This window comes from Mastacembelus armatus, chromosome 22, assembly GCF_900324485.2.
Source record: "Mastacembelus armatus chromosome 22, fMasArm1.2, whole genome shotgun sequence".
In the NCBI taxonomy this organism is placed as follows: Eukaryota; Metazoa; Chordata; class Actinopteri; order Synbranchiformes; family Mastacembelidae; genus Mastacembelus; species Mastacembelus armatus.
In genome coordinates this window covers 10,499,413-10,516,984 of record NC_046654.1, presented here as the reverse complement: position 1 = coordinate 10,516,984, position 17,572 = coordinate 10,499,413, and the positions used below count along the sequence as shown (strand labels likewise).

The 17,572-nt window shown below is 40.7% G+C and overlaps 2 protein-coding genes across 3 annotated transcripts; one reads left to right on the top strand and one right to left on the bottom strand.

Moving 5' to 3' along the window:
* The first annotated feature begins 191 nt into the window (after nucleotides 1–191).
* Nucleotides 192–17,213, top strand: tdrd9 (tudor domain containing 9). Its single transcript, XM_026305144.1, is given in 35 exon segments — nucleotides 192–316; nucleotides 5,049–5,137; nucleotides 5,243–5,307; nucleotides 5,888–6,109; nucleotides 7,087–7,209; nucleotides 7,436–7,516; nucleotides 7,621–7,785; nucleotides 7,874–7,977; nucleotides 8,065–8,184; nucleotides 8,350–8,434; nucleotides 8,506–8,563; nucleotides 8,696–8,800; nucleotides 8,885–8,982; nucleotides 9,065–9,196; nucleotides 9,750–9,912; nucleotides 10,379–10,442; nucleotides 10,596–10,659; nucleotides 10,765–10,809; nucleotides 10,991–11,044; nucleotides 11,459–11,575; nucleotides 11,748–11,855; nucleotides 12,072–12,172; nucleotides 12,270–12,440; nucleotides 13,141–13,252; nucleotides 13,362–13,577; nucleotides 14,064–14,153; nucleotides 14,251–14,508; nucleotides 15,054–15,221; nucleotides 15,660–15,730; nucleotides 15,816–15,925; nucleotides 16,178–16,274; nucleotides 16,352–16,490; nucleotides 16,763–16,881; nucleotides 16,960–17,032; nucleotides 17,115–17,213. Coding segments are annotated over 35 exon segments (4,011 nt in total).
* Nucleotides 2,278–4,222, bottom strand: rd3l (RD3 like). Of its 2 annotated transcripts, none has more exons than XM_026305157.1 (2): nucleotides 3,261–3,571; nucleotides 2,278–2,641 (listed from the first exon to the last, which is right to left on the bottom strand). In XM_026305157.1, exons 1-2 carry the CDS (start codon nucleotides 3,569–3,571, stop codon nucleotides 2,278–2,280), a joined length of 675 nt encoding a protein of 224 aa, XP_026160942.1. The 2 variants fall into 2 exon arrangements, 1 of the variants encoding a protein (XP_026160942.1); XR_003295593.1 differs by lacking the exon at nucleotides 3,261–3,571 and adding an exon at nucleotides 4,204–4,222 and having other exon boundaries at nucleotides 2,511–2,641.
* Nucleotides 17,214–17,572: the final 359 nt, after the last annotated feature.

Below are 17,572 nucleotides of genomic sequence, written 5' to 3'. Positions count from 1 at the left end.
GGTGAGCTGGCATAAACAGCTCGCTCTTCCACAGTATGTATGTTTTTTACATGCAGCAGGACTAAAGGCTGCGGCTTTTAAGGGCTTTCACTTTATTTGCAGTTTTTAGTCCAACCTGTAGGGGGCGTGGGGCGGTTCACTAATCTAAGGAGATAGCGTTGCAGAAAGCACTTAAGGTAAACACCTGCGCCATGAAGAAAGTGTTTACTGCCGAACAGATATCGGACTGGTTCACCTCGGGGACCACGTTTGCAAACGTGAAACTGACAGAAGTGGCTGAAAGAAAGCTCAGTGGAGCATCGTCGACCGAGAGCAGGTGAGATAAACCAGCGAAGTTCACGCTTAGCTTAGACCTGGCGTCATGCTAAACATGTGGCCTGAGCCGGGAATTAGCTTACCAAAAAAAATATTCGTCTAAGGTTCTTACTTCTATCGTAGGAACAAAGTCCGAGTTATTAAACCTTTTTAAGGTGTAACATTAACCGTGTTTGAGGATGTTTTAGTTAACATTTAACTAGTAAAAAAATCAAATGGCGCCATATTAGCCTTAATGCTAAAGCTGCTAACGTTAACGTTTCAGACATTTTTTTTTTAATTCTTGCATTTTAATATTTTTCCAGCTGCATAGATTATCTGTCTCATCCTGGTCTCTCCATGAGGGTAGTTTATTCTACCGAATTAAAACAGGATAAATGGTTTTGTTTATGTAGCCAAGATTTTAGAAATAGCCAGAATGTACATGAAAGAAAAACAGTTTTAAATATCCTGTGTTCAGCTGTTATTGTTTCCATTTTCAACAAACACTGTGCTCTTTATTTTTCCATCTTGCTAAAATATAAAGAAATAACGCTATACTATAAAGGGTGTCGTACGGTGGCCGACAAAGGCAAACGCGCTGCAAAAGAGAGAACACAACGGAAGTGCGCCAGGCCGATAGGGGGACCCCGAACTGAGGGGTGCTATGAACAAAGAACTTTTACAGAGGCGAGAGAGACACATGTAGTGATATAAGTCACGTCTCATTTTGGAGGCTGCGTAATGACGCAGGTTATAGTGTTGAATTGCAACAGAATGAGCGTCCTCTGATGATTGTTCTCATGTGCTAATATGTGCTAACAATGTTCTGTTACATTTTTTTACTTGATCAAAAGTGTCATACAACGTTGGGAGACGTGGGGGGGGGGGTCTGAAGGTACTGTAATGACTATAGGTTGTTGTCTTGTTCAGGGTGTTCTTTGGGGAGTCGGTAGGGTGAGCTAGAGGGAGATGGGTCATGGAGGAGAGAAGAAGTGTGTGTGGAGGGAAGAGAGGGAGGGTGAGAGAGAGCTATTTGGTGAGGGGAGTTAGCGTGGCTACGGCTGAATCTCCTCCCCGTAAGAGAAGTTCTTTGTTCATAGCACCCCTCAGTTCGGGGTCCCCCTATCGGCCTGGCGCACTTCTGTTGTGTTCTCTCTTTTGCAGCGCGTTTCTCTTTTGCAGCGTTTCTCTTTTGCAGCGCGTTTGCCCTTGTCGGCCACCGTAGTGTCAGGTCTGAAAACAGTGACCAATTTAATATTAAGTCCCACAAAATTATACAATTCCGCTATGTAGTCAAGACCAAGACGTTCACACTTTAACAAAAAATTGAACAAAAGAGCAGCCGTGGCTTATTGTTCTTGATTGGACAATAAAAAAAAAAAAACAGTGTGGAGGTTGAGCCCTTCAATGGCAAGTAACAGAAAAAGATACTAGAAAAATGACTATTTTTATTAAAGTTTTAGTTAAATTTAAGTATTTATTGCTAAATTCTCCATAATTTTATCAAATTCTCAACATTTGAGATTAACCAAAATGAGGAAGGAGTGTCAGTCTGTGGTTTAAATGTTCAAAGGTCATCTAATAATCACGTGTAGATGTTGGTTTACATTAAAGATCTACAAGCCAAAATTGACATCAGTCCAGTTTGTGCTTGTTTTCACATCATGTGCCTTGATAATCTCAGTTCGACAACCTGACAATAACTTTTTCAAATCCATTCTCAATTTCAGAAAACTTGAGGCTTGTAATCAGAACTACAGAAAACCACTCAAGTGTATGACGTTATGAGGAGCAGGCAGGAAGAACTAGTTCTTGTAATGAATATTTCAAAACGTTTTCCACCTAGCCTAATGTTGTCACATTTTAATTTAAAGCTAAATATCTAAAACTAATGCAAATCTTGCATCTGGTCTTCATGCCGAGGAATTGTTTTCCTTGTGTTGAACACAAGATCATAGAGGTCTTAAACAGTGTGTCCCATCACAGAGTGGTACTGTATGACTCTTTGGACCTCAGAGGAACAGGATAATAATATGGAAGGTCCCAGTCCCTATTGACTGGGACTGAACTGGAGTGCCGCATGGCCCGGTCCACATATCCAGAGATTGTAGGGATCTCCTCTCTTGGGTGGTCTCCACAGTTTGGAACAATCGGTGTGACAAAGCCCTGCTTCATTTTGTAGCGGCTGGTCCAAGTCTCCATTGGACATAACTGTGCTGACTGTATTGAGAGGTTTTCCTCTTCAGCATATTGCTTCTGGCTCAGGAAGTCCCTCAAGACCTGCTTAAAGACAGAGGCCAGCTCCCAGGGCCTTATATTGTTAGTGGCAAGCACTTCCCGAAACCTGTGGAAGGATGCATAAATATAGATAATTAAACGCCTGTTGAAGTTGTGAGTATAGGCATCAACATATTGTCAGCACAATTTCAGTCTGCAATTTATTATTTATGTATTTCACCCAACATAAAATATAAGACCTGTATGCTCTTCCCACTGTTGAGTCTTGCACAGTTTCAGGAATGACATATCTGGGACAGCAGAAATGGTAATAGAAATGGTACAAACATTCTAACAATATCTTACTAAATTGGTTATTCTTTTGTACAGTTGTTATGTAAGCATGCACTAGTGACCTAGTAGTGATTTTTAGGAACAATAAGTAAGTAGGTCACAGTGCTTAATCATGCAGAACAAGTCAGCCTTTTTAATATCATAATGGCTGACATAGGATGAGTGTAAACCCTGGCAGTCTGGATGCACTCAGTCTTACAGGGCATCTTTCACCTTCACATGTTCACAAGCTACATTGCCTGACTCTGTGACAGTAACACATAATGGCTTTGTTGATAGCTTGCCCTGCCTCCCTTTCCCTTTGGGTCTTGTCTGCTTTGCCTGCTGTCAGGTCTTGTGTTGATGCACTAGCAGCCATCTACTGTTGATAGCATATTAATGTGAGGATCGACCTGGAGAGGATAGCGGCAGTGTGGATATGTGGAATCTGGGCACACAGAATCTCCAGCTGGTGAAGCTCAGATGTTGGGATGAGGGTCCGTAGCCTGGGGTACTGAAACCAGTGGAGACCAAGAGCACTGTTGGCCTGCCTGTGCTCCCACTCCAGTTCCCTCACAAGCCGTTCACGTTCCTCCATATGCCACAGGAGCTCTCTGATCAACATGCGGCTGGGTACAACCTCTGAAGTTTGCAGAGACTGTGCTTCACTCTGAGCCTGTACTTTTGTCTCATGCGACCACTTCATCCAGCTGAACAGGGGCATGGCGTTCACAGCAGACAGACCTGAAGAACTGCAGAATTCTTTATTGTGCAACATGAAGCTGTGAGTTGCCTCCAGCAATTAAGGATTTGAATATGTTGGAATATCTGTTGCTTCAAACCAAGTGCTAATTTTTCTCCCTCTCTTAAACCTACATATGACAAGATGGCATTAGTACTATGTGGTTAGCTGCACAAAGATGATAAAAAAGAGAAATGAATGACTAATTAGGAAAAAAAGAAATATTTTTCTGTATGTACTAAAATTAGGTCACAACCAAAACAGGGTCACATTCTCAGCTTGAAAAATCACAATGAGAATTATGAGGATATTGTTTCTCATTTTATCAATTATTATGCAGACAAGCTCATTGAAGGAATATGTCCTAGGCATTTGTAATTTAGATTTTTTTTTTATAACACCTACCTGGGATTCAAATAGTTTACATAGCCTGTGAGGTCAGGGGTCAACCTCACTGAACACATGCTGTTTGACTTTACATATAGCGGTGCAGAGCAGATATTTTCTGATATCTGATTTGACTCTAGTTTAAGTGCTTTAATATATTTTCTAGCATGTACAGGATGAAATGAGTAACACAAACATCAGAATGAAAAGGAAAGATCTGTACTTACAGGTGAAATACAGCACTGCTTTTGTGAGATATTCAGTAGTTCAGAAATTGGGCAAGGATGAGTAAAGCCTCCAGCTTCTTGTCTCCATGGGATCAGTCCATTTCAACTTTCATACTTTCACAGTCGACTGAAGAGCCCACTACCTGTTTGTCAGCAGCAATCCTCCGATATCTTGGTTGTTGGTAGCGTTTTTCCTCTTTGTGTGGTTATTGTATTTCTCTTTGTCATTCCTACCACTGCTCCTCTCATGCAGACTTTTTTCCAGGAGAGTTAGTCACACACTGCAAACTGACTAAGAGCTGTCGCCTCTCCTCTCCTTTCACCCCGCTCTCCTCTGTGCTGTATGCAGCTTTGTTGTGAGGTCAGCTGCTTTGTAGCTTGCACAAAGTGTGTGCATTGCAGAGAAAGGGAGAGGGTGAGAGTGCATGTGCGTGCACAGGCCGTGGGTGTGATGTGTTTGAGCTCCTCTTAGTACAGCCAGAGTTTCTGCCTGATGTTGCGATAAAATCCGCCCCTCACTAAGAGTGAGTGAGTGGCAGGGAAAACCGGGAATGCTCTCCTGGCTTGGGTGTTGACCCTGGTCAAGACCAGAGGGGAAAAACGAATGTGGGCACAGACATGGAGCAAAGTTGGAAATGGCATTCACTGGTAAAGTGGGCAAAGCTGCTGGTATTTTCACCCACTATGAGGTTGCATTTGAAGTTCACATTTTGTTAGCACTCAACTTTGTAATTGATGTTTTTAATATTGATTAGAAAAACAGTAATTTCTGGCCAAATAGATGACAAATTCTAGCATATTCACATTGAAAGGTACGGCTTATATGGTTGCATTTTCTTTTCAAGTCCATCAGAGGTTCCTGGTGAGGCCAGCCTGAAAAATGCAAAATCTGATGGAGGACAGTTCCAAAAACCAGAACCTGCAGGGAGGGAGTGTTCAAGTATCTGCTAGCTTTTCCTTATATTACATCATACTCGCATTTTAAATATATAGGTATTTGTCATTCACTGTTATAAACACTGTTTCTTATGCCTTGCAGAAACTGCTTCTCCACCCGCCAACTATGAATACCCCAGCTTGCCCATAGCCAAAAACAGACAGGAGGTAAAATGTAGTTTTCCTATACAACATACACACAGCGACACACCATGATGGTCTTTAAGTGCACTCTCATTCTCCTGTAGGTCTTTTTCTTTTGGTCATCTTAGGAGTTTTACTGAAATTGTCAGTATGTCCTTAAGATACTAATGCTTTTAATGTTTGCTCAAGATGAATATAATGTTACTCGATGCTGCAGGATGATATCTAATTTTAAATTCACCAGGCTACAATTTTCTCTTGACTAATACTAGTATATTTTCCAAGCTCATGCTATCATTTAAGCCTCACATTTTTAATGCACGCTAAAAAATCTGGTCTTCTGGTTACAAATCAGCTTAGCACATCCATCTGCTCTGCAGTTTCAGAAGTTATTTTTAAATGTCTGTTTTATGACTGTAAGTTGCTGATTCTACACATGTAAATCATTGACTCTGTGTGATAATTTGTGTTACTGTAAGAGTAAGGTTTAGGGATAAACAAGCATTGGTTAGTATAAATATTCAAGAAATTGATGTTAGTGAATATGAATTCACCATGAGGAATGACAACAAACTTCTGTGTGTGCGTGTGTACATGCTTCCAGTTGATTTCCCTTATAGAAAACAACTCTGTAGTGATCGTCCAAGGAGCCACAGGCAGTGGGAAGACCACACAGCTGCCACAGTACATCTTGGACTACTACAATGAGAAAAATGCCGCATGCAATATTGTGGTCACTCAACCACGCAAAATTGGGGCCACCAGTATTGCCCGATGGGTTGCCACACAGCGGAAGTGTACTCTGGGTAGTTTGGTGGGATACCAGGTTGGTGCAAAATGCAGATACAATTGTATCATATGATGAAAAGCAGTATTTGTATGTGTATATTGACAAGATCTCATGTGAGCTTTGTTGCTAGGGTGTCTGGCTGGTTTGTGCAGAGCGTTGATACTGTGTCTAATAATAACTGTTGTCTCCTCCGCTTGGTGCCGTTAAGGATGATTTCACTGACAGTGGGAGCAATAAGAAACAGTCAGTGTTTGAAAAAGACATAATGCTCAGGTATGATGCATAACCTGAGCATTATATTCTAAATTGCATTTCTCAGAATAGCTTTTTGACTTTTGTCCTTAGTCTGAATAATCTCAGTTTATTGTAAGAAGGGAGCTCTTCCTTGTTCCCTCTTTTTAATTTTTTTTTCTTTTATGAAAGTGATGCAGTCAGTGAGTGGAAAATTGCTCAGAGTTGAGTCAGTGAACCAAAAAGTATTTCACTGAGGTCAGACACAGGGTAACAATGGATTTTTTTTTGAAGGTCACTGGTATTTTTTCAAAACCAATGAGAAACAGTCGATACAGCAGACATTTGTTTTTAAGACACTGGAAAAGTTCTGTTTCTGCTTTGTTGACCTCAAACTATTGTACCTGAAGCATACTGGCCTCTCCTGTTCACCTTCCTGAAGAAGCAGATTAGTTTCTTATTGACAGGAACTGGATGGGGAAAATATTTGTGTGTAAATATTTTAAATGGCAGGAAGGAATGTCTTAATTCACTTTTATTTTTTTTATTGTGATAGGAGTCTCCAATAGTATCTCTTAGAGTACAAAAACTATTTTCTGTCTTGCAGGTGCATTTATGCATTTAAAACAGTTCAGTTTTGTCTAAAACAAACTATGGTTTTGTTGTAGTAAAAAATTAAACTAAGTCCTCCAGTTGCAGTGTAGAATGAGATAATTTTCAGTCCCCAAACTAAAAGCAAATGTATATTTGTCCTGCTTTACAAATGCGTCTTTGTGTTTCAGGTTGGGCTGGAGAAGATGGCTACTGAGCACACCCGGCTCATCTACATGACCACAGGAGTGTTGCTGCAAAAACTGGTGTTAGCCAAGTGCCTCACAGAGTACTCCCACATTTTTGTAGATGAGGTGCACACGGCCGATCATTTTATTGTGCATGTTAGTTGTTGCGAAATTGTTGTGTTCTTTGGGTCAACTGTTTATTTTTGGTTAATAGTAAGAAAGCGGTTCCCATTTTTGTCTTGCTTTGGTTTAATCCGTATTCTATACTGCCACACAATTATAGTTCAGTTGTTTCATTTAATTTTATTGTCTAATTGTCAAATTTACTGTAACTGCTGTGCCTTTTCCCAAGGTTCATGAGCGCACTGAGGAAATGGACTTTCTCCTCCTGGTCTTGAGAAAACTCCTTCATTTAAACTCTCGTTATGTCAAGGTGATCGCTAGATTAAATGAAGACCTGCTCCTCTATTTTCCGCCTAAATCAGTTGGACATTCAAACATAGAACCTGCGTGTTTTGTTTTTGTTTTTTTAAACAGATTATTCTCATGTCAGCCACAATTAACTGCAGAGAGTTTGCCGAGTACTTCAGCACCCAAATTCGGGGCAAAATTAACCCAGCCTATGTGTTCGAAGTAGAGGGGGCACCCTATGCCGTTGAGGAATTCTACTTGGACGACCTCCGCAACCATTTCTCATACAGAGTAATGAGACTGAAAATATATGTGGATGTTGCTGTTCTCTGCATTGTGTTGCCACAGTGTTGACAGTGTTTAATTGCTTCCCCCATAGGTTGAGCCACTTCACCTAGATGATCCTCAGATCTCTGTAGCGATGTACAGTGTTGCCATTAGTCTCATTCAGAGCTTTGACGAGATGGAGTGCAAAGATTCCAGGTGAAGCGTCTTAACTGTTAGACCAGAGACATTGTTGCCCCCAGTTTGATTCATTGTCTGTTGATGTATGTGTTTGTGTCTGAGCAGTGATGCCGAGACAGAAAGTGGCATTACTGTGTCAGAGAGAGGCAGTGTGCTGGTTTTCCTTCCTGGTATACACGAAATAAGCTACATGCAGGAGGCTTTGGCCAAGCTGGCCCACAAAAGGTGAGGCTTATGTGATATAAAGAGGTTTTCGTTGGCTTCCTTTTTTGAGACAAGTCAGTTTTGTGTAATACAACAGCTTTAAAATGTATAACCTACATTACCGTTTAGTTGTAATGTTGTAACATTTATATTCACTATTACACTGAATTTGTATGTGTTGCTCAGACTGCAGGTTTATCCTCTCCACTCCACCGTGACTCTGGAGGAGCAGAATAATGTATTTCTCGCCCCTGTCCCTGGGTATAGGAAGGTAAATTTTGTTTTATTCTGCCTTACGTGTTGTCGTTACCTGCTATACTGATGATCTTTTCGTCTTCACAGGTCATCCTTTCCACTAACATCGCAGAGAGTTCGGTGACTGTTCCAGATGTCAAATATGGTGTTTTTTTTTTCTTCTTCAGCTTAGTTTTATCTTTACATTGATGCTAGGACGATGAGTCTTTTTAAAATTGTAATTGGTATTGGTGCTTTTTTCTTTCTTTCTTTCTTTTTTTTTTTTTTTTGTCATCAGTAATTGACTTCTGCTTGGCCCGTCACTTGGTCTGTGACCTGGATACTAATTATCAGTCTTTGCGTCTCACTTGGGCATCCAAAACTAACTGCAACCAACGCAAAGGTACAACAACTACAGCACAGGACTTTTAACAGCACAGTGTTTATGTTTCCTGCTGAGCTCTCTCTTATTTCTGTCTTCTGTCAGGCAGGGCTGGTCGAGTGTCTAAGGGGTACTGCTACCGTCTTCTCACCAAAGCGTTCTGGAAAAATGAAATCCCAGATTACATGGTCCCTGAGATGCTGGTAAGGGAATTTTATTTCATTTTGCAGTTTTGAGTGTACTTCTGACAATCAACCTGTACCACACTGGTCTCCCTCCACTTAGCTTGCCCCGTTGGGTTCCATCCTGCTGAAAGTAAAGCTTCTGGACATGGGAGATCCCTGCTCCCTCCTCTCCTCTGCTCTTTCACCCCCCAAACTTAGTGACATAGTGAAGACAGTCCTCCAACTCAAAGAGGTCAGTAAAAAGGCAGCAGATTGATGATTCTCCACTGAGGGAGCCACTAGAGCTGAGTCGAGTATGCATAAATGTGTGGTTGGAATGACTGTTACGTATTTGGCTCGGCAGATGTCACATAGTATTAGACCTCAAGTTCTCTGTCAGGAGCTTTGTGTAAGCCAGTGCTCAGTTTGTCATCTCTGTCAGGTGTGGGTAATGTAGGCAGAGGGTAACAAGGAATAAATGAATGCTGTTGTGTTTGGCCTCATCGCTGATAAAATTTCAGTAAAACAGTATATTTCAAAATATATGCAATCATCAACCACTGTGCTTTACAGAAGCATTTTAGAACGAGGTCATAATAACTAACCATGTTCATCAATAGTCTCTCAAGTACACTATGAGCCTAATGTGCTCACAGTGCAGATAGATGCAGATGTCTTTATACTCAAACAATAGGCAATTAAAAATACCTTTTATGATCCATCAATAGAAATGTATAAAGGATGGTGCATTATGAATTAGTAAGGGCTATTAGTGATATAAATAAAGCCACTACATTATTCTGTAGATGGGTGCATTGTCTGTGAAAAGTAACGACAAGACTCAGAATGAGGATGGTGAGCTAACGTTCCTGGGTCGGATGTTGGCCCATTTGCCTGTGGACCTCTACCTGGGGAAGATGATTGTCCTGGGTCACGCCTTTGGCTGTCTGGATCAGTGCCTCATCATAGGTCAGTTTACTACCCCAAAGGGCTTCTGTTACTACATACTATATTTTCCAGACTGTCACACTTTTTTTTTTTTTTTTTTAAACTCCAGGCTTGTCCTGTGACTTATATGTGTATATTTGCAGTAATGTTGTCAAGTAGTCACCAATGTTAGATGGCACTCTTGACTCAATTGAACATAAAACTGTACCACAGAAAAAATAAAAACACTTACCGGTATGTTAACACCAAACTACAACTCCTAATTTAGACTATAATTAGAAATGTGGCTTATACACCGGATTGACTTATGTTTTTTTGTTTTTTTTTTTTCTGTTCAACAAGGCTGTTTTTTTTAACTTACACTCTAGTGCAACTTATATTCCAGAACATACAGTGTTTATGCAGTTGTTGTAGAGACAGTTTGGTTAATAAATGTAATTGTGTGCATGTAGTGTGTTTTTTGTAAGTTTGTTTCTTATATCCTCAGCTGCCGCACACTCACTGAAAAGTTTTTTTGCCATACCATCCATGCAGCAGTTGGCTGGCCACAGGTGAGTCACATCCAGTTTGTTGGATGGTTGTTGGTATCTTTGATATTTTTTATCTCCATGTTGATGCCTACAAGTCTCATGAAGCAAACTTTGACATGCTTTCATCATTGTGTATTATTTTCTTTGTTTCCTAAATACTATTTGTAATCCCAGGAGCAAGTTGGCCTTCGCCCATGGCACACTAAGTGATTCCATAGCTTTTATCAATGCATTCAAGGTAATGTGTTTGTTGCCAAGTCAACTGAAAGTTGTACATTTATGTAGATTTACATATTTATCTAATGGCTGTTTTTGAAAACCGTCTCTGTTGTCTGACCATTAGGCATGGGACTCAGCCAGGAAGAAGGGACAACTAAGGCAGCTAAAGGTGAACTGAACAACAACCATCATAAGCTCACTGAAGAAAAACAAAAACATTATTGATCTGTGCCATTGTTAATGAATAAATAGTACTGTGTGAAGAACAGACAGATTGATGCTCTGAAACCTTTGCTCTGCATAATAAATCAGCACAGAGCTACTCTTACCTTGCTGCTCTCTCTTCTTAGAATGAGATGGACTGGGGAAAAGAGAACTTCATTCAGATAAAGAGGATCAAGGAGGTACACTAACGGCTGGGTCATGTGTTCATTTAGAGAGACATAGAAGGTTTTCCCCATCTCTAAATGTAGTCTAACAAGTTGTATGGGCAAAATGGATTTTTTTTTTTTTCTTTTGTCACGAGGTTAATTATGTTTCATGAAATAATTTAGTTAGTTGATTGTAGCCTGTTGTAACCTTCACTAGGTGGCAAGCAGGGTTCATTGACAGACTTACAGTATGTTGAAAATACAGGTTAGAGAAGCTGGAACAAAAACAGAGACTGTCGGTAACAGACTGGAGGGGGTTAGTATCCACAGCCGTGTCCTGGTCCGTTTTCTTGATCCATCAGACAAATGTGTAAAAACGTAATGTGCCTTCAAGCTGTTTGTAAAATGCTGTGGCACAGACCTTTTCAGCAGTAACTCATTATGCAGGTTGCAGAGCTGTATGAGGATCTGAAGAGGCGTGTGTCCCAGTTCAACATGCATGTGCCAGACGATGTTCAACCCCTGGACTACACCAGCATGCACATGCAGAAATTCATTCTTCAGGTTAGTCAGTGCTAGACATCATGGGATGTAGAAACTGTAAATGATCTCCCAGGTCTCAGTGTAGTCATACAGTGCACAAGTCAGATTCAGTTGTAGGAGTGAGTTTTTATTCACTTGTACCTCACACCTACATATTAGTTTGTTTTAGATTATACTTTTCTCTCTGTCCTAGGTGGTCATTGCTGGTGCCTACTACCCAAACTACTTTGTGCAGAATGAAATAGATGAAGAGCTGGCATCCAGAGAACTGAGTGGCTTCAACCCCCAAACAACAGTGATGGTATGACCCATATTACTGGCAGCCAAGAAGTGATTCCTGTCTGAATTCCTGATTTGAAAAAAAAAAAGTTTAAAATGTGAAATTGAGTGGATTGTTTCTTTTCTGGTGTCTAAAAACCCTGAATATGTTCTGCTAGTGTGGCTGTAATATTTTAGATATACTACATAGGAGGTACAGTACCAACTTTGTAACATCAACCCATGTGTTTGTGTCCAGCTTAGGAACCTTCCTCCATACAGTTTTCTGTACTACAAGCAGCTGCAGTCCCTGTTCCGTCTATGTGGACAGGTCAAAGCCATTTCCTTCAACAATTCCAGGTACTGAAGGCACAGTTACAGACATTTTTGTTCACATCGACACATTTTTTAATATACAGAGCAATTGCACACCCTTTATGTGTCTCTGTGTGTTAAGAGCATACGTGGAGTTCCACAGAACATCTACAGACTCGGGGGTGTTGCCTGAGGTGTCCCTTGCTTTCCTACTGGGCCAGCAGGGCCGTCCCTTGGAGCTGTCAGTCTACCCTGTTGAGCAAATAGAAGCCTGTGCTGGGCACAGAAACATAACTCACATGAAATATGCTCGGTACGGCTCTTTTCACACATAATGAAAAATATTTATTGAGTAAAATCTGTTGCCCTGTTGATTAAAAATAAAAGAAATCCTACACTTGAAAATTCATACGAGAATAAATATTTTGTGGCATCTGTTTTCAAAGAGCAGAGAACATGATTTTGTTTGTGGAAACCCCCACACACCACAGGCTGTCCTGGTCAGCGTGCCTGCCATGAGCCTTAATATAATCTGACATCATAGCACTCTGCATGACTTTCCACAGCAGTCATGTTGACTCAGGAAGCTGAGGTTTTAAACAGAGGCAGGACCGGGTTCTTCCAACTGCTCTTGGGTGATTGGGTGACAACAATGCAGCTCCCAGACTATTCTCTCTCTCATGATGACCTCAATAAGTCAATTTTATATTGCAATTATTAGTTGGTATAATTTTTTAATGCATAATCAACCCTTTTATTTGTTAGCAAGACATGGGGCTTCTGTCCCAATAAATATCACTGCAGTCTTATGAACAATGCTTGTAAATTGGATCTATTGTTGTAACTAGGTGGTGGTTTAGGATACTTTGACGATTCTGGTAGCTCATTAAAAACTTTGACAATCACCATCCAAGCAACAGTGAATAAAGATGACACATTATTCACAATCAGTGCAGTGAAAGTGAAGGTGCACATAACATTGAAGTCCAGTTCTGTGTGCTGCTGTTGTGCAGGGTGAATGTAAATCTTCAAAGCCAGTCGGTCTACCCAGTGGGAGTGCTAAGCAGCGCTATTGACCCAAACGAGTTACCCCCTGATCGTTTGTTTGTGATTAACATCACAGAGGTCAGTACTATACTTAATGTGGTTTGACAGAGCTGCATGCACTAAAAGCTGTTTATTTGGTTTTATAACTGAATGTCTGCATCTTTGTCAACTTTGGTGCTTGCTGCAGGTGGTGGAGGTGGGTCATTTCTGGGGGTTTCAGGCAGATGAAGCCAGCTTGGAGAAGCAGCGTCATCTGACTGCAGCAATTAACATGCATACGCTGAGTTCTATAAGTGGGGCAATCTATCCCAACCTGCTGTGTCTTGCTCCCTACACTGAACTCAGTGAGCAGAGCCTGTACTACCGTGCAAAGATCCTGCACCAGCGTTACAATAAAGTGGAGGTGATACACCACAGTCAGAATGCAGTGAACCCATTTGATTTTCACGTATATGCTTTAGTTTCTCATTACTTCTCTCTTGAAGGATTTTTCATATCTTTTCTCAACAGTTCTCTATTGATAATGTCATTATGCCAGAAAAGGTGTCACTTTTAATGTTGTTGAAAAAAGAATTGAAACTTCAATCTCATTGTTTTTGTATTGCTTTTCACAAACAGCTTGTCATTTCCTCACATATATAGGGTTTATGTGGTGGTACGATCAGTAGTGAGATAAACATTTGCTTCCTGAATGTGCTTGAGGTATTTCGGTACAGTATCTTATGTGCTATGGCACCAGGTTTCAATAAAGCAATTAAAATACACTGACATACTAAAGGTGTAGAACCCTCCAGGTATTCTGCCTAGTAACTTTGAAAACTGAAGCCAATAAATAATTGGTTAGGGAAATCATTCTTAATCTATCAGTTTATTTATCATCATTCTGCAGGTGTTCTTTGTGGACTTTGGCAACACTGCAGTCGTTGACCGCACCAGCCTCAGAGAGCTTCCTCCTGACCTCCTGTCTCACCCATTTCAGGTAGCAAATTGGTAAAGGCTTTCTTTGTCAGAAAAGCAAATATACACACTATGCAAACCCTGAAGAAAACATTACCACACACTGTTTGTGGTCTCAGGCTCAGGAGTTCCAAGTTATTGGAATGTGTCCTTCAGCTCAGTCCATCATCCTCGGGAACCAGTGGAGCAGCCGAGCCCGCGACCGCTTCATCACGCTGGTGAAGGGTCATTCGCTCATTGTGTCGCTGTATTCCATCCTACATGGTGTCATGCGTGTGCAGCTGCTCATCAACACAGAGACAACAAACACCAGTGTGGTAGACATTTTGGTGGAGGAGGGTCATGCTGTGAAGACCGAAGAGAGCTTTGATTCCAAGGTGACACAACAGTTGGGAGCTCAGGTTGACCCACAAGATCTTTGCTAAGCAGAAGAATAAACTGAATAACACATAATGTGCCCTACTTAGTGCTTCATCTAATACACATCCTTTTAATAAGTTCACTAACCAAATCTGCAGCACAGTGTCTGAATGTTTGATTTGTTCAGCTTTTTACTACTTAGTTGTTTTTTCAGAATATGGCAAAGTAGGTATAGTTTGTTTTAACGACATAGCTTTGCTAACACAGTGGTACTATTTATACAATGACAGCTGCCCTTTGTGTTTGCATAATTTTCCCCTGTAGATGTGAGCAGCATTGCTCTGGTCTCAGTTAAAATAACAACTTGATCGTTCGTATCGTATGATTGGGATGTTTTGAGTTTGGGACTCAAGCTGACTGTAAACCACTGGAAGAAGCCCGTGTGTATTAGGACAAAACCTGATTTTGAAAGAAAAAAACATATCAGCCCAGATTTAGAAATGTGTATGAATACTATGTGCTTCTTTCAGTCAAGATGTCTGAACTTTGTGTGCCCTTGCAGCAAAACCATGAGGCGCTGATGTCATTGTACAAGGCCTTGGAAACAGGTACATATGTCCCCAGTACTCCCAGCAGCTCCTGGAAGGAACGTAATAAGGAGGACAAGGAACTCATTGACCTGTTGCTCAACCACTTTTCCCAGAGCCCCCAGCCCTGTTCTGATGCAAAAGTAAAATACACTGGAACTTGTCCATTTACAACTTGTCCATGGCATATGTGTGGGCATTTTTTCAGTACTTATACACAGTTAAATAAATGTACATATTAACAAAGATAAGACAGTAACAAAGATTAAAAATATATATGTATTAGTGAATTCTTTTCCAATTTTTAATTTTTGTATTTAAAATTGGTATTTGATTGTCTGTGTCTTAGATGTTTAATATTCTGGTATCAGTTGAACAGTGGCATTGTCCACCTCTGCACTCTGTTTTAACCAGGAGATGGAGCCATTTTACTGGCTCCATGCATGTGCTGGTCATGCAGAGCCCCCTTGATTCTGTCTGCTAGAACAATGACGACAGGGTGACACATGTCTGAATCACAATAACCAAAAGATGCATTACGTGCGTCACGTCTGATGGCTGATTTCCCTCTAATACTATAGGTTCGTCTGAATGGACCAAACAGCCCTTACAAGACAAACTTCCATTGTTTGAGCCACAAGATCAACTACAAGTAAGCATTATATATACTAAGATCAGATTGAATTTGCAAGGCAACATTGCCTGCCCCATCACGTATGAGTGTTTTGCTCTTTCAGGACTGTGTCTGTAGAGAGAAGCAGTGTCAGCTCTCTGGCCCTGAATGAAAACCCCCACTACAAGCATGATAGGCTGCTGGTGGCCGGGACTATATCCGTGAACTCCTCAGGTACCACATATCAGTACAAATATAAAATTTAAAGTGTCACTAATTCATGTTTTGAGATTAATATAAAATGATGATGTAATTTGACAAATACACAAACTATCAATTAAATGCATACCTCTGGCTTCCCCCCTCCTCTTTTTTAAGACTGTAATAAACCAGGACTCTGTGTTTTCTGCTTTTCACTCTGGAAGTTCTTCTTCCAGCTGTCAAACAGCTGTTGCAGATTTAAGGGCATGTGTGTTTGTGTTGCAGGTACACGGATTCTCCTTCGGGATAATTCCATCATGCCAGACATTCCCGGACTGCCTTCGCTCATCACCATGCTCTTCACCCCCATTATGGAGTTACGGTTAGTAGAAGACACAGACTTCCCACATGAAGGCAGCACAGTCAAAAACCCATATAAATGCTGTCTCCTAATTTTAGCACTAATGAAGAGAGGACCTGCTACACTGGTGCCCTCTGTGGCTTAGGCTGGAACAGCCAAACACAAGATGGCATCCTAGCAGAGCATGACATCGAAGTGGCCTTCGACGTCAAGTTTGATGTGGAGGACATCATTGAGGTAACAGCTGTCACCAGAATCGGATGTGCTGTGATTGACAATACGTTTTTCCAACATGTTAGTCGTGACTGAATGTATGAATAGATGGAAGAATAATTCATTCATTACTTCTGTAAATTACGCTTTATGTAATTGATTCAAATAATACATATTTTAAATAAAACTCTAATTCATTAGTGCTATTGATGTTGGCATAGGGCTAAAATTGCTAGAATCATATGATGTAGTGGCTCTCTGTGTTACTGAGTACTTGAGTTTTCTATCTTTTACAGATAAATACTTTGCGAATGGCTATAAATCGGCTGGTGTGTGAAGGGCCCTGTGGCACTATGCACCTGGGGCCAGACAGGATCAGCAGCCTGCAGGAGGACTGTCGAAACAACCTCATAAAGTCACTCACTTAAAAATAAGTTTAAATATTCAAATGATACATATGCAATTACTTATGTGTTCATATTGTGTAATGCAGACTGTGCACCAAGTCACCACCAAGAGAAGCTGTCACTCCAGTCTACTACAAGGATAAAGAGAAGTGGAACCAGGTATTGTATAGAGGGGTGCTTTTCATTTGCACATTTTAATTATGTGTTTTAAAGGTGAAGTGTTTGTGGATTGGTCCTGTAGGTGGATCCTTCCCTGAGGATGGTGATCGCAGAGCCTGGAAGTGGAAAGGCAAGAGGTGTTCTGTTCCAGCTCCATCCAGTCACTCTTCTCAACAGTTAAAAAGCTATTGCAGCTAAAAAACTACTCCAAATTCTTGGTTTTGTATATATAAAGTTCATATAGGGCTGTAGCTTTGGTTATTATAGTGGAATTCCCAGTCTTTATTATGAGCAGCTATTACTAAATAATTTGCCTGTTTAAACAAGCGTTTAAGTTCATTAATAATGTAATGTTTTATTTGTAATGGTAATTCAATAGCAGGCCATTAAAAAGCAGTTGTTTGCAGCAGATGAGTTTTGTCAGGCACTGTTCATTCAAACATACTCTCACTGTGACCCAACAGTCAGGATAAAGTTGTCACCACACAGACATACTAAACTCCTCCTAATAGAGGAGTATAGAGGCGTATCTGTGCCAGA